The sequence below is a fragment of the Pygoscelis adeliae genome, unplaced genomic scaffold (genome assembly GCF_000699105.1).
Source record: "Pygoscelis adeliae isolate BGI_AS28 unplaced genomic scaffold, ASM69910v1 Scaffold508, whole genome shotgun sequence".
In the NCBI taxonomy this organism is placed as follows: Eukaryota; Metazoa; Chordata; class Aves; order Sphenisciformes; family Spheniscidae; genus Pygoscelis; species Pygoscelis adeliae.
This window is the reverse complement of record NW_008825292.1, coordinates 326,108-341,101: the sequence shown is the minus strand read 5'-3', so window position 1 is coordinate 341,101 and position 14,994 is coordinate 326,108. Positions and strand designations below refer to the sequence as shown.

Sequence of the window (14,994 nt, the reverse complement as noted above, 5' to 3'; positions counted from 1 at the left end):
CAGGAATTGCAACAAACGCCCCAGACACATTGAAATCTTGATCTGAAAGAGAGACGGAGAGAATGCATCCTAAGACATACATATACAAAATGGTGCCTCTCACTGCAAAAAGCTATCTGAGATTTACCTGCGTAGGGTTATCACAAATACAAAATTCTTTTAGCTATGGCAAGAATTTACCTCCAGGGAAGAACCAGTCTGCGTGCTGAATAATTGGCTCAATAACTGCTACCACATGGACTGAAGTTGCTGCTGCCATTTCAGCAAGGGATCTGCAGAAGAAATTTGTAGAACACTTTACACAGAATTCTATCAAGGTAAGAAAATGAAAAAAAATTCATACTACCTAAATGACAAATTATGCTAAGCATGATGTATCAAGACTCCTAAGTACCACAAAGAGCAACTTCACACTTTGATGAAATCTAGACTATTCAGTAACATGCACAGCAGTCGAAAACACTCCTAAAAAGGCGCATGCCTAAAAGGATCTGGAGGCGCAGGTTGAAAGAACATTTGAAATATTTTTTTAGGCAAAGAGTCTGTCGCTGTGACTAGTCTACATGATTTAAAACAATCTGACAAGAAATTCTACAGCTTCATGGAAGTTCTGTTTTGTAGCTTTCCTAAAACAACTTACCCTTCATTCTTTGCCCATAACAAGTTGGGGCCCAAGACTATTGCGACATTGCTGGGTGTCATTTTGTTAACATCACTGTTCTGTGCAAGCTTTGCTAAAAATTTGATTAAATACCTACAAAAAGGAAAGAAATAAGTAAACGGCAGTAACTAAGAGCATTTCTTGTTGAAAGCAACTAAGTAAAAACTCAAGAACTCTTTAAAGACAGCTCCCAACAAAACAGAAATAAGACAAACAGCCATCTTGCCTGGTAGCTGGCTACTAAGTTTCTACTCATGGTTCTACTTTGAATCATAAAAGTTGAACTGGGTAGTAAAGAAAGCATCTCCTGCTTTAGCAAAACAGAACTACAGAACTATTACGTTTTCAGAAAAAACATTTAGATTGAGAATGCCTACTCAACAGCTATTTTCATATCCTGTAATGGAACTTCCACACTTCTAGGAGTCACCAAAGGTGGTTTTGTTCCGATTCATTCCCAAAAGGCAAAACCGAAAGGAAAAATAACATGTAAGATACATCCACGTGATTTCTAAGACTGGAAAATACAATGAAGAGCACAGCTGGTGAAAAGTCAGGTACTATTGCCAACAGCATGTCCCTTAAGTAGAAGGGTTCTGCGCCTCACTATTTCATTACAGTCAATAGTGAATTAACTTGACTGAAAAAGTCTACCACCACCAATGCACACCAACTACTTGATAAAACAGGATGTCCTTTTATAAACCTAACTGAATTTGGCCAAGAAAAAAAAAACCTGGATTAGACTTTTGGTTAATCAGCGTTGAAATGTAGTACTCTAGCATCAAAGCGGCTGTGCTGTAAGTCAACAGATGTTGATACATACCTGAAATTAGCATGATAATGCTTAGGTAATCTGTTACAAATTCTCCATAACTCTTGCAGCTTCTTATCCTGGTCCTGAATACTGAAAGGAAAAAAAAAATTCTGCTACATCTTACTTTCAGATCAGAAAACTGCTGTTTCTGCAGTGAACAAAGAGATGACTGCATAACTTTCTATTTATGCCAAATAAATGCAGTGTTTTGTATTCAGTAATTCAGTAACCTGCTAGTCAAATCGCTGAATTATCTCTACCTGCAACAAAAGAAAACTGCTCAAGCATCAATGCTATGCAGCCAATAGTCTGAAGCAGCCCTTATATTTAAACATAAAATAGATATTTCACCACATTTTTGTGCAATTAGTATTAAGCTAAACCACAAAATTTAAAATCATTTGTTACACAAAATATTTACCTGTTAGAGCAGAAATGAGAAAGTAAACTGTGTGAGCTTGGTCTTTTCTTTTGAATTCATACATGAAGAACCAAATTTGATAAAAATATGTAGAATGTTTTCCTATATGACTATTTTTAATATGCTTACTTTGCAGCTTGTGTCCATTCTTCATATAGACTGTAGGTCATTAAAGGTTCTGGCAACTCTCGCAAATAGGATTTCAAGGCACCTGCAATGCAGAACAGAAACAGGCTAGCTTTTTAGCCAATGCTTTCAGTCTTCATTTAAAATTCTGTCCTCAGATTTGCAATTTTATCTATGCAATAGGACTCAAGTTCCAGTGAAACAGTGGGAAGACCTGACACTTCCACAGTATATCTGCTCAACACTTAACACAAAAGGTCCTCCAGTAATTACTGTAATTTGACAGAAACATGTACTATAAAACTATGAATCATCTCTTCAGAACAAAGACCTTATTAAAGGTCTACATACGGCTCTCATCTCACTTGATCATGTTAACACTCGTTATGAGGGGAAATACGGTATTTGGATTACTATGATCACCTGAATTTTAAACACCACTGTCATGCAGACATGAATACATCAAGTGTGATGAGCATGCGCACCCTATACTCATCTGTGTTAAGTTGTGCAATGAAGTGAACTTTCAATTTATTTTAATTCATAGTTTATCTGCAGAGATCAACACCTTACACTGCAGCCAGTCAACAGTTAAATGAACAGCATAAACTTGTGTTGTATCTATTTATACCTGGTTTTGATTCAGAACATTCACAATACCTGCAACAGCATGGGGATCGGAATAAAATTCGTCAAGCTGGGAAGTTGAACAGTCCAAGGCAGCTTTCAGCTTTTTTAACTTGGAGGCTCCAGCAGCAATTCTGAATAAGCCCTGCATAATAAAAATAAAATGTATTTGACTGGTAACAACACGTTAGTACAAGCGTGAAACAGTAGAAGTTTTATGACAGCCTCTTTCAGAACAGTTTCAACTTTGGTGTCTTCACCTTACACTATTATGACCTAGCTGGCTCTTAACACGTCACTGCCATCTGACAATGTTTTAGTTCCCTCTAAATAGGCCCATTCCTAATTCTTCATTCTAGGTGCATTCATCTCAAAGATACTTCAAATAGTGCTGAAGGTTATTCTGCTGCAAAAGATTTATCATCTACACTAATGGACAAAATTACTTAAGCAACTTGTTAAAAAGTACAGACACCAGTCCATGAGTTTGACTGAGCTCTTTTTTTCTGTCCTTCATAGCATGTGATATAGTATTACCTACCTCCTCTCTCATTCCCGTTTCCAAAAGCATCATTACACAGGCTTCTATAGGGACTGCAATTTCACGACCACTGCGCTTGAGATGCTCTTCTAATGGAGTTCCAAAAGCTGGTTTTTCAGTCCATTTGTCTAATTGGAGAGTATCAAAACACTGAGCAAAATATCTAACACTTGAATTATGTCCCAGACAGGAAAAGAAGAAAGCCTCCAGTACCGCAAAGACATTTTCAGAATACAGTAGGAGTTTTACAGCCCTTGATTGGTAAAGTCCCTTATATCATGAGTAAAGAGAAAGTGAGCCTGCTGGTGTTCAAGAAAAAAAAAAATACTTCTGCATCTTTCTGGATGGAATATCGCACACAAATCCTCTGTGTAACTGGAAGCGCATGTCCCGCTAGGCCTCAACACAACTGCCACCACATGGCTGTAAGTCACATTAATTCTGATTTGCCAAGACACCAAAAGGCTTAGGTTTGCAAGAATCTTTGGGGAAAATTTTGTCCAGATTGCATGACCTGGGCTGATCTTAGTTTTAACTGTATTTAAGGTGGATAAAACCCAAGCTGTTAACACGAAGTTTATTGCTGATTTAAGGAATCAGCAGCTTAAAATGGATGTTAACAGCCCCAATATCTTACATTAGCATTACCACATTAACAGCCCATCACTAACACTTGCACGAATTTTCAATTCAATTTCTCCATTGCTGCTTAACTCTGAAAGTCAAAACTGGCACAAGTTTCTCCAAACTGAATGTGAATTTCCTGTTTCCTGCAATTTATTTTTGCACCCATTTCTGCTGTCTTAATTGAAAAAATGCAGATGTAAAAGGTTATTGTTAGTACAGATGCATTATTTCTTTTATATGGAAAAAAGGTCAAGAAAGATGAAGACTTTGAGAGTCCTCTGAAGACACAATGTGCTTCTGCAAAGGATTTAATTTACCCTTTTTGTTTATGAAACCACATCAACTACATCCCTCATAAGGCTTTAGTTCCTCTCATTCATTAACACACCATGAGAGGCACATGCCGTTTTCCCCAGTTTTGCAAGTTACAGCAAACATTAGGAAGAGAAATCTTAGTAATTGTTCAAAGTCACAGTAATATACATGACAGCTAGAAACACAACTGAAGTCATGCCCTACACTTAGATACTGGGCCACTTAGACAACATGCCTCCTAGCCCACCTTCTAGGATGGCTAATCTGTTCTGAAGCATTTGTCATATGAAGAGTTTGTACAAAGCAGCTAAGCAACAACAACAAATTTAAAGCAGTTGTGTTTGTAAACAGAGAACCTTCCATACAGCCATAATGCAGCCCTGATTCTGTGTAAGCAACGTTTGTTTGCATTACCTCACCTCCCATCAGATCTACAGAGTACAGATATTCTATATCATCTTTCAGCAAGATGCTCATATTTCTTGACGTATTTAGTTTAATGGTTCATCTTTTACAACTTGCATGTGGTCCACAACTGAAGATACTTGAGTCTTGCTCAGCTCAGATTATATTTTTCTCAGACTTTGTTCAGCCTACTTCTTGTTCAAAGCAATTAGCAGATTAAGAGACAGTATAGCCAGCATTAAGGATAGCAATTTCAACAACACACAGTGCATCTTCATACCAAACCATTAATGATAACACCTTAACTCCCATTGACAATGGAAAGCTTAGTAGCATGGGAAAGAAATGAAACTGTATTACTTGCTTTTCTTAACTGCTGATAATCAACACAATAATGTGAACACTCCATTAGCCAGCTGTAGTGCAGTGGGCACACTCAGAAAAAGGATTGCATAAAAGAAGGGAAGAAAGTCAAGCTCCTTAGAATAAGGGCAGTTTTTCTGACAATCGCCTAGTAATAATTCAAGAAGCAAGGACCCTAAAAAGTTCCTAAATCACAATGAAACTTTCATTGGCCTAAAAAGCCAGGTATGAATTAGCAAAAAGTCACATGATATCAAGGAAGAAGTGCAAGCAAATAGAAAAATCCTTCCTTTACCCTCTTGGGTATCGGATAGATCCTTAATATTTTATTAGTGTGTTAAAATATGGCTGCAGAACTCCAGAGAACACAAAGATGGAATTATGCTTGGGAATGTAAAATTGTTAAGTAGATCAAAATGGCCTTATTAAATAAGTCTGCATGCAAGAGAATCAAGATAAAGGAGGAGAATATTGTGCATAGGTGGCACAGGCAAGGAGAAGCATCAGCCAGAGCACAGGTTACTTTACCTTGATGGGCTTGAATTTCGGGTAGGACCTTTTCTATGACTGCTAATGCTTTTCTATGGTAATCTGCTTGTGCTTCTAATAACTGAGAACAGAAGCCACATTTTAAAAACAAAAAGAGCATTAGCTTCTGATGAGCACATAAAACAAGACTAGAAGGTTTAGCACACAAAATGTAATCTTTGAGAATTGAGTGTCTATGCACATACGTGCTGCAATCAAAGTCGTACTGAAAAAATACTCACCATAACAAAACATCTAGCATATTCCCCCTCTTTGGACACAAAGTTATACATGTCTGCTGCTAGTTGATCCTTTGAAAAAGAAAAGAATGCAAAACAGTACATCAAATTTACAGGGGCATTTCAACTTGTACAGAAAGACAGAAGTATATATGTTTATTTTGCCTGCAGTAAGTTTGAACTATCAATTCAGGCAGTACAGGAAGCCAGTAATCCACCTACACTGCCACATGTATTCTTCCAAGCAAAATTCATTCAAAATGCCTAACTTTGTTTTATATAGCAAAGCTGCTGCCCACGTAATCCAATCAACGATTGGATTGTATGGCAATATGTTATTTACAGCCAATCCCTGCATACAAAGACAAATACTACTAAAAGGTTTTTGGTGCTCAGCTCAACTGCGGCATAATGTAGTATTTGACAATTGAGAAGTGAAACTGAATGCGAACTGCTCAGAGCTGTAATAGTCAGAATGTTCCTTTTATGTCAGCAGTCTCAATTTCACCCAGGTAGCTCACGCTGCATGACTACTCAGTGGCCTGAAGCACACAGACACCCTGCACATTTCAGTCAAGGCTAAGACACAGTTCCTTCTCATAACTGTCTCAGACTGAAACAGAAAGTAATGTAAAACACCCATTTTAAAAAAGGAAGTTCCTTGTTAAATTCAAGCAATTCAGACAGAGATCAGCTAGCATTAATATATCTTTAAGACATACAGTTTGTTAACAGCCAATTTGTGACTGCGGTAATCAGACAGCCAGTTCCACATGCAAGGCTTACAGAAGCAGCCATATTCTGATTGCTATTGTTGCTAATGAGAGGTATGTAAAAGATAGAGACTCATCTTGTCATACCTTGCATTGTTCTACTTTATTTCCAGCTTCATCCATCTCTTCCTTAAGAGATTCTATTTTTGAAGGATGCACTTGAAAATTTGTTCCTGAAGTCTTGTGGGCTTGATTATACCTGTGGAAGAAAGGCTGCAGTCATTTGGTAAAAACTAGTACTAAACAAGAATCTGCATTTGGCTGCCTTGAAATTAGTTTCTTTTGACAGAAAACAAACCCGATAGTTCTGTCAGAAAACTTCTGAAACTAAGGAAGGCGCTCAAAATACACCATTTATGACATGCTGGCATAATTCACAAACAGCTAAACAACTATAAAGAAATCCTGCATTCTCTAAAACCTCTAACATGGGTGTATAATATGTTAGAACTACCAATCCCAGAAAACGCTACATAAATTATTACCACAGTTTAAGACCATTTAATGGGACCTAAGGGTAAGTTGGACAACCTAGGACCCTACCAATGAGATGGTTCAATACAACGCTGTAAAAGCACTTGGCACAGTCACAAAATTAGACTCCTATTCCTTATTTAAGTTGACAACTTAAGTGAACTGGAAAGATGATGAGTTTTCAGCATTTTTCCAATTATATATAGGCATGTAAGAGCTCCAAAATCTTGATTCTGTTTGGATCTAGTAGTCATGAGTCCATTTTTTAATAACTTAAATGTAAGTTTGTCTTTTTTCAGCAAAGCAATAACATGCATACAGTAGCATTTCAGAAGCGAGTACCAGCATCAGATCAGATGCCATGAGACGCCAACAAGAAGTTAACACGAATAGAAAAGGACCTTGTAATTAAAATTATTTCTTACCTTCCTCTTGCAGAATCCCAGTCCAACACCAGCTTTGCAAGCTGCTTCCTCTGCTTCTGAATGTTCGGGATCTCTGTCTAAAACGAGAATTCAAGGCTTACATTTATTTTAAAATTGTGTATTGTAATAAATTACATTTTGTGGAATTCATATCCACTTTCCACCACTAATGCATGACCCCATTTTATTATTAGCAATGCGATAAACCATTTTTGCTAGTTTATACATAAATCCAGATTTATTTCTTCAGTCAGGCTGAAGTGACCTACCTCTGTTAGTAGACACAGTGGATCTAAAACTTCTCTTTCGATCTGCACTTCATGCTGAGAGAGCTCCATTGCCAGTTTATTCTCTGCATCACCACATGTATCTAGCATTTTCCTTTAAGAATTATAGGAAGTTGTAATGTGAGTTACTACTGACTAAAGAAGAAAGATTCAAAACAAAACAGCGGTGGCCCTTTGTCGTCTGCTATCCTTTTGGAAAGCTTTGTGTTGTATAAAGCAAGGCATTACTTAACGGCATAAAACCAAGATGCTCTATGTCATCATGGGCAAATTTGGGATAGGCAAGGAGTGTTATTAAACCTTTGTCTTTAAAATTCCTTAGCCATTACAACATTTTTGGAGGCTTTAAGTCATCTAGGTGATTATACTGGCCCTAAGGGCAGAGAAGTTAGTATTCATTTCAAAGCCCATCCTTCCATCTCACCAGATGCAGGAAAATTGCTCAATGCAGTATTTATTTTTTTCCTAAGCCCCTTTAATGTGAAAAAGTCTTAACACCATAATGCCAGGCAATCACGTATGCAGCAGTCTCAGGTTCCAAAACCATGATTTGACCTTTGTTTTAAGCTTGTTCTAAGGAAAAACCCTATTCTCTAAGATTTTTATCCATGTTTAAATCTCCTGCTGCAGCTCACAAAAATGCACACAAAGGTTTTTAAGGTCATTCTCCACTGGCTCCATGAGAATTCTCATCAGCAACAAGGAAACACATTTGCTCTAGGAATTCAGCATATTGATGTTCATTTGTTTCAGCCACTTTCCTGTAAGTTGTAAATATGCACTTTGCCAGGATAAGGAAATTGGCATTATTTTAAACTAGAAGCCAGTAATGCAAAGTGGCATTATTTTAAGTCATTAATGCAAACCTGCAGAATGCAGTATTTACATTAAATTTTGAACTTTAAATGGAGATAATCACGAGGAGAAAAGCCACTTTCAAAAGCTTTTAAGATAGCAAAGAATCAGAATCCTCTGGAACGCAATTCAGAGCAAATTGCATTGAGGGCAAGCAAAACTTGCCCTCAGAATCACTCAAGAAAAAATGCTTGTTCACTTTTTCTCCCTTTAGATTAGAGAAGGAATCTAGAAATATTAGTTTCATTAGATTGAAAACAGCCTTTATGTACCCAAAGTCCCTAATTAGAGCCCTGCAGGCAATAAAATGACAGACTGCAACTTATATAGCCAAATACTTACCCCAACAGAGTTTCATCACTTAGCTGGACAGATCCTTCTTGCATATTTTGAGCAAGAGCTGTTAGAGGAAGTTTTTTCTATGGAACAGAAGGAACAGTGCTTAGCTTAGCTCTATTCACCTTGTCCAGCTTTCCCAGTATATCCCCTCTAAGATTTTTCTCTTCTTCCATATGGTTTCTATTATACACATAGGCAGCTCATTCTTTAAGACTTTAAGAAAACGTCAAGTCACAAGAAGTTTCAAGCCTCAAGACTCCTGTTCTCAGATACTTTGAAAAGCACTTTCTTCTCAGTCTTAGTTGGAATGACTGGCCCAAAATGTCTTTGACAGTAGTTGAGATACAAGTAAACAACTTTAACTTGAAATCTAAACAACTAGTTCTCTGCAGAGGTTCGTTCTGTGTGCCCCTGTTTTCAGGAGGTCTCTATTATTCAATAAAAGGAGAAAACTTGAATGTTAATTAATTCTGATTCTAACACTTTAAGAAAACCTACATACGGCTTTGCTAAAGAGGGGCAGAAATCAAACGTGTACAGAAAAATATTTACAGTTAATTGGAGATGTCAGTGCACAAAGGTAATTCTAAATATGAGGAGCTTGATCAGAGGTGCAGAGTATCTTCTCTTCTTAGTCAGGTCTTATGAAAGCTGTAGGTACTCAGCACACTGCAGAAACAAGTGAGTGTCCTGACACTACTAAGGTACTCCAAGGTCACGTTACTATATCCAGATGGGGAATTACAGCTAGCATTTTACCAAATAATGTCAACATGTGAGATGATTTTACAGAGTTTTTCTTCTCTTGGATAATTTGAGGCATAGTAGCTGATCAGTATTTAGAAGGCCAGACCGTATTCAGACTAGTCTCAGAAGACAAGCCAAAGGGCAATTGTACTTACATGTCTCTTATCAGGATCTGTACCATGCTGGGCTTGAAAACATGCAATTAATCGCTTCTGTGCAATGTGGCAAACAGATCTCACAGTGTCAAGACGTCTCTCGATCTAGTCGGCAGGAGGGGGAGAGAGGAGGAAGAGAAAACAAAACAAAAAACCAGAAGTTATTTTCCTGGCCTCAGCAGAAAATCTTCCTCCTGTACCACACTTAGTTCTGGGTTGCATATTTCTCAAGTTCTACAGCTTACAAGAAATTCAGATGCTTAGCAGAAGTGCCTGACAGCAAAAATGCTTGGAAAGAGATTTAAATTCTTTTTCTCCCCGCAGTGGCATGGCAATTCAGTTGGAGCTCGCAATGCTCACGAGATTAGAGAGTGGAAGAGGGAGAAAAACATTGCCCCTACTTTTTGTCTCAGCAAAAGGTTGATACTTGCCATCTGAGATGAATGGCACGTGTGGATATCTAAGACGCTAATTTAGGGAGAAAACTGTGGGAAAACTCTCATATTTTTTTCCTTGTGACCTTGTGAAGTAGAAGGCTAAAGACATATTTGACCGCTCCTTTACACTGGGCCAAACCTACATACTGCAAGCTTTCTATTGCGTTTCCTTCTCTGGCCGTTAAATGCAAGGACAAAGTTCCTACATGCTAAGCAAAATCATATTTTCAGGGAGAGATTAATGGGATTCAGAAGGGATATGGAATGAAAAAAATAGGTGTCAATGCACAAACAAGAATTCTGTTTATCATAGTATATTTGAAACATGGCTTAATACAGACTGTAAATACGACAAATATATACCTTAATAAACTGTTCTTTTAAGGGATTTTAAGTAAGGAATTTGGATTATTTTATTTCAAAGAACACCAAAAGCAAACAAAGTGATGAGCACTGGGACAGAACTGCTTATGGCACCGAGCTCTCTATGCACAGCACCAAAAGAATGCTGTTTATCTGCATTTTGATGACTCACCAAGAATAAAAGGAGGCCCTTTGGAATGGCTTCTATTTAAAAAGCAAGAACAAAAAAGTTGATTTCATCTGTAGAAATAATCTGAACAGAATCCAGTTTTTGATACAGCTCTAAAATCACTCCTATTACATTTTCAGGAGGGCAATAATTCTCTCCAGCTTTCCTATCAATCATAAATACAGATTAGCTGCCAGACTAGTAATTTTAGCACTAAGTTATTATGCCCCTGCTAGCTACTGTTAAGGGCACCATACCTGCATTTAAAGCAGGAGATACACTGTTGGTTTTTCCAGAAGAGGCATACTGCTATGTCCTAATGAACACAAAATGCTATAAATTCTCATTTAGAATGTTACACATCCAGGTAAGAATGACATGATTTTTTTCCTCCCAACAGGTTTATTTGGCACTACTACGATGGGATATGTATATCTCTAAAGTGGTTACAACTGGAAGGATGTAATTAGGTCCCAACAAAAGCAGCTAGTAGAAACCACAGCTACTAAAAGGGACAGCAGATCCAACAGAAGAGGAGCCTTCAGGGGTGTGGGTTGGGAGAAGTTGCAGGGAAGAAGATGTCAGTGGAGGGAGGCACAGACAGATGGGGACTTGGTGAGGATCTGCACAGAATCACTGCTGTTGGACATGGGAGCCCTGTCCTGAACACACGAGCAAGTACAGCACTGGGCTCCCCGTTACCTTCCAGAAGAGGGGAATGGCAGTTCTGCTAAGCTGTAGCCTGGAGTAGCACCCAAAGCTGGGCCTTGGGGCTGTGCCGCCCAGCAGCAGCCTTTGCAAGTCCAAAGGGAAGGTGAAAGAACCAGTATAGGAGAGCTGGAGAGTTGAAGGACCAATGTAGGAAGACTGAAATTTCACTGACTACATGAGGCACTAAAGGAACTTAAAAGCTCTTGACAGCCACAAGATGAATCCAAGCTGAGGTGCTCAAAAAGCTTAGTAAAAATCTATTACGGTAGAATAAGGTGCAGAGAGACTGCCCAAGAAGGACTGCTCTGAAAGCACAAGGCATTGCCTTTTACTTACAGAGCATGTATCAACAAGCTCAAAATTTAGTCCATTTCAAAAAAGTCCATATGAAGATACATGAACAAGAAGGTACTGTTTGCAGTCTACTGTTGCTGCTAAGATGATTTATTTCTGTTGTGTTATCTTCAAAATAAAATATCACCAACGCATTCTAAACCATCCACTCTTTGTATTCTGAAAGCATTTATTCTTGCTTGGTCACGTAGTTAAGACTTCTTAAAATACTGAGCACAGTTGTTTTTTCCACACCTGAAACATGGTGACATCCTGTAACTGAACTATCTTACAGATCCCAGCAGACTAACACAGCCCTTGTCAGCCATGCATGGTGGCTTACATTCCTTAGAAAGACTCTGGAGCACATATATTCCCAACAGCCTGAATGCCAAACTCAAAGGGCAGAAGACTGATAGGAGGAACGTGACCCCAAAACCTCACGATAATACACTCTCCTCTCTGATCTGCTTTTTAGTTCAAAGATGTCAGGAAAACCACGAAGGACATTAATCTCCATTAAGCTACCTTTGAACTTAAAATGTGACCTACAGGCCATGCTGTCTGTACCCACAGGGCATCTTCAGTGTACAAAACATCACACAATTGCTTTATTATACACTACAAGGGCATGCCAGAAAGTGGGTCTATTGTAGAAGCCTTTCCAGTACTGAATTATATTCCTTGTCTTCAGACAGGAACACATTTAACAGAGATACTTGAAATGGAGTATTACACTTCAGAAAACAGAAAAAAGCTATGGCAATCCTATGTCAAAGCTTGAGCTAAATATAAAAAAGAACACTGTGAAACATGTTTATAAAGTGAACAGTACCACGCTTTTAAGCTCTTTAGTTAGATAAAAGCCTCCCTCCCCTCCACAAGCCCCCAAGAGCAAACAAACAAGTGAGTAAATTCTTCCACTTGGGTGTAGCCAGTCTGCTCTGTGCCTGGGAAAGCCTTGCTTGCAAAATTTTTTTGGCAACAAGCAGCAGTACTTTTGGCTTTCACTTCTTGTTACTATTTTGCAGCTAACCAAGAAAACAGATGAGCCCCTGAAGATATAAAGGTGTTTTAACATCCTTTATGCCATTTAATTGTACACATCTCTTTAGAAATTAAAAATAGTATTGTCAAACTGTTAAGATATTGACAGTTCACATAAAGCAGTCCTCTGAAAAGCTGGGTAAAATGTTTCAGGTCAGTTCATTTCACCATTACTCAAGATGATTTCATGCATTTGTGCTAAATTCAAGTTTTAATTCAATTTCATTCAATACATTCTCTCATCTTCTACTTTAATCTGAACAGCTGGAGAGATTTGAAATAAAAGTACTTGCACCATTTGTTTGGCTTCCATGTTTTGTATACAGGTCCTGAACTTAAGCATACTAAGATGCTTCGTAATCAATTTGAAATAACCATTACGCTCGAGGTCCCGTGGAGCAGCTAGCCTGACTTCCCTTGCCAATTTATGTTTTGCCTTTTTTTTTTTTAAAGTCTTTCACAAAGTAACCAGAGGAAGAAAACTATGTAGAATAAATCTGTAATCAAATTTGTTCCATGTAATCAGTCAACCTTGTTAATCTAACAGTTGCAACTAAAATTCCACCACGAACATAGTGTTTGATTAGATGGCATACTTTCAAAAAGATGACAAGTCTGCAAACAAATCAAATGTCAGTGTGACAATTTTGAGAACAAATACCACAAGCTAAACAAGAAGCATTTGTACATTTATTTAGAGCAATTCCAGACTTTCAGAAAAAAATTGACATTATCTGTTAGCAAGCAGTTGGCATGTTTTTTGCCACTTCTCTGAAGGCCCAAGTTGACCTCTTCTGCCAATTTTTTTTTTCCCTTTTTTTTTTTTTAAAGTCTTTCACAAAGTAACCAGAGGAAGAAAACTATGTAGAATAAATCTGTAATCAAATTTGTTCCATGTAATCAGTCAACCTTGTTAATCTAACAGTTGCAACTAAAATTCCACCACGAACATAGTGTTTGATTAGATGGCATACTTTCAAAAAGATGACAAGTCTGCAAACAAATCAAATGTCAGTGTGACAATTTTGAGAACAAATACCACAAGCTAAACAAGAAGCATTTGTACATTTATTTAGAGCAATTCCAGACTTTCAGAAAAAAATTGACATTATCTGTTAGCAAGCAGTTGGCATGTTTTTTGCCACTTCTCTGAAGGCCCAAGTTGACCTCTTCAAGAGAAACAGAAATGAAGACAGAAACCAGCTGTGCCTAATCACAGTTTCTTCCCAGCTCATCGTCCACCACCAGACAGACTGACAAGTCATTAGCACTAATGGTTCATAAGCTTAACAAGCTAGTTCATCTAATTAAAAGCAAAAATGTTTCCTCCTTCTCTTTATCAAGCTACATGATTGGATTCAGAAACAGAAGTACCTGAGTTTTTCCCATTCAAATTTTATCATAGTTTTTTCATGTGCTGAGAAGTCAGCCAAAGACATCCTTGTTTTCACCCCTGTCATTTGCAGTATTTTTTTCCCCCCACATTAGGTACTCCACAAAACTCAGAAGGCTCAAACTTCACAAAGAGCATTTAAAAAAAAAAAAAACCACAACATATTAACGGTGTTACAATACCTGCAACAGGTCTTCACTGAGTACCTCCGTTTTCTCAGCCCTAAGGAGGAAAACAGACCATTGTCAGACTAATTAGCACGTTCAGGGTCAAAGATTGCTACGATGCTTTTGACAAAAACCATTCAGTTTCAAGTTATAAACCCATCATGACCACTGCTGCAAACACCGCCATGGTCACGATGTGGTACGTAGCGCTGGCTCCCGGCCCCGGCGTGAACATGGATGGCTTGCCCAGCACAGGGTGCTTGGGAAAGTCTGACATTCCCGGAATTCCCAGCCCACAGCACGAATCCACTGCACCAAGCTCAACTACATTGCAGACTGCGCACGGTTTAACACAAAGCAAACTGGAATCCTGAGTAACTTCACTTGAATGCAAAGATGTATTGAAGCAACTTGAATCTCACTCCATGTTGTTAATCAGGTAATGTTATCACCACACATGAATGTAAAGGAATATAAAGACATGAGAAAAGTAGGACAGCCAACTTCATCTTTTCATATCCTACCACTGCAGGGCTTTATCAATCAGCAATCAGTGGAAATGGTAGCCTGAACACCTTCCCTTAACCTTACAGGCACACAACCTTCATCAGAAATATCTCCCATTACCTCATTGTGCTGACTTCCGTAA

The 14,994-nt window shown here is 38.2% G+C and overlaps 1 protein-coding gene across 1 annotated transcript in view; it reads right to left on the bottom strand.

The window, feature by feature from the left end:
* The window catches only part of ARHGAP17 (Rho GTPase activating protein 17), a 25,776-nt gene extending 11,154 nt beyond the window's left edge, over positions 1-14,622 (bottom strand). The window contains 16 exon segments of the mRNA XM_009329962.1: positions 1-42; positions 181-272; positions 641-754; positions 1,488-1,568; positions 2,029-2,110; positions 2,686-2,797; positions 3,194-3,321; positions 5,432-5,513; positions 5,674-5,742; positions 6,531-6,642; positions 7,343-7,419; positions 7,612-7,723; positions 8,827-8,903; positions 9,726-9,830; positions 14,361-14,400; positions 14,549-14,622. The exon segment at positions 1-42 is cut by the window's left edge and continues 23 nt beyond it. Of these exon segments, the coding sequence (XP_009328237.1) occupies positions 1-42; positions 181-272; positions 641-754; positions 1,488-1,568; positions 2,029-2,110; positions 2,686-2,797; positions 3,194-3,321; positions 5,432-5,513; positions 5,674-5,742; positions 6,531-6,642; positions 7,343-7,419; positions 7,612-7,723; positions 8,827-8,903; positions 9,726-9,830; positions 14,361-14,400; positions 14,549-14,622 (1,399 nt within the window).
* Positions 14,623-14,994: the final 372 nt, after the last annotated feature.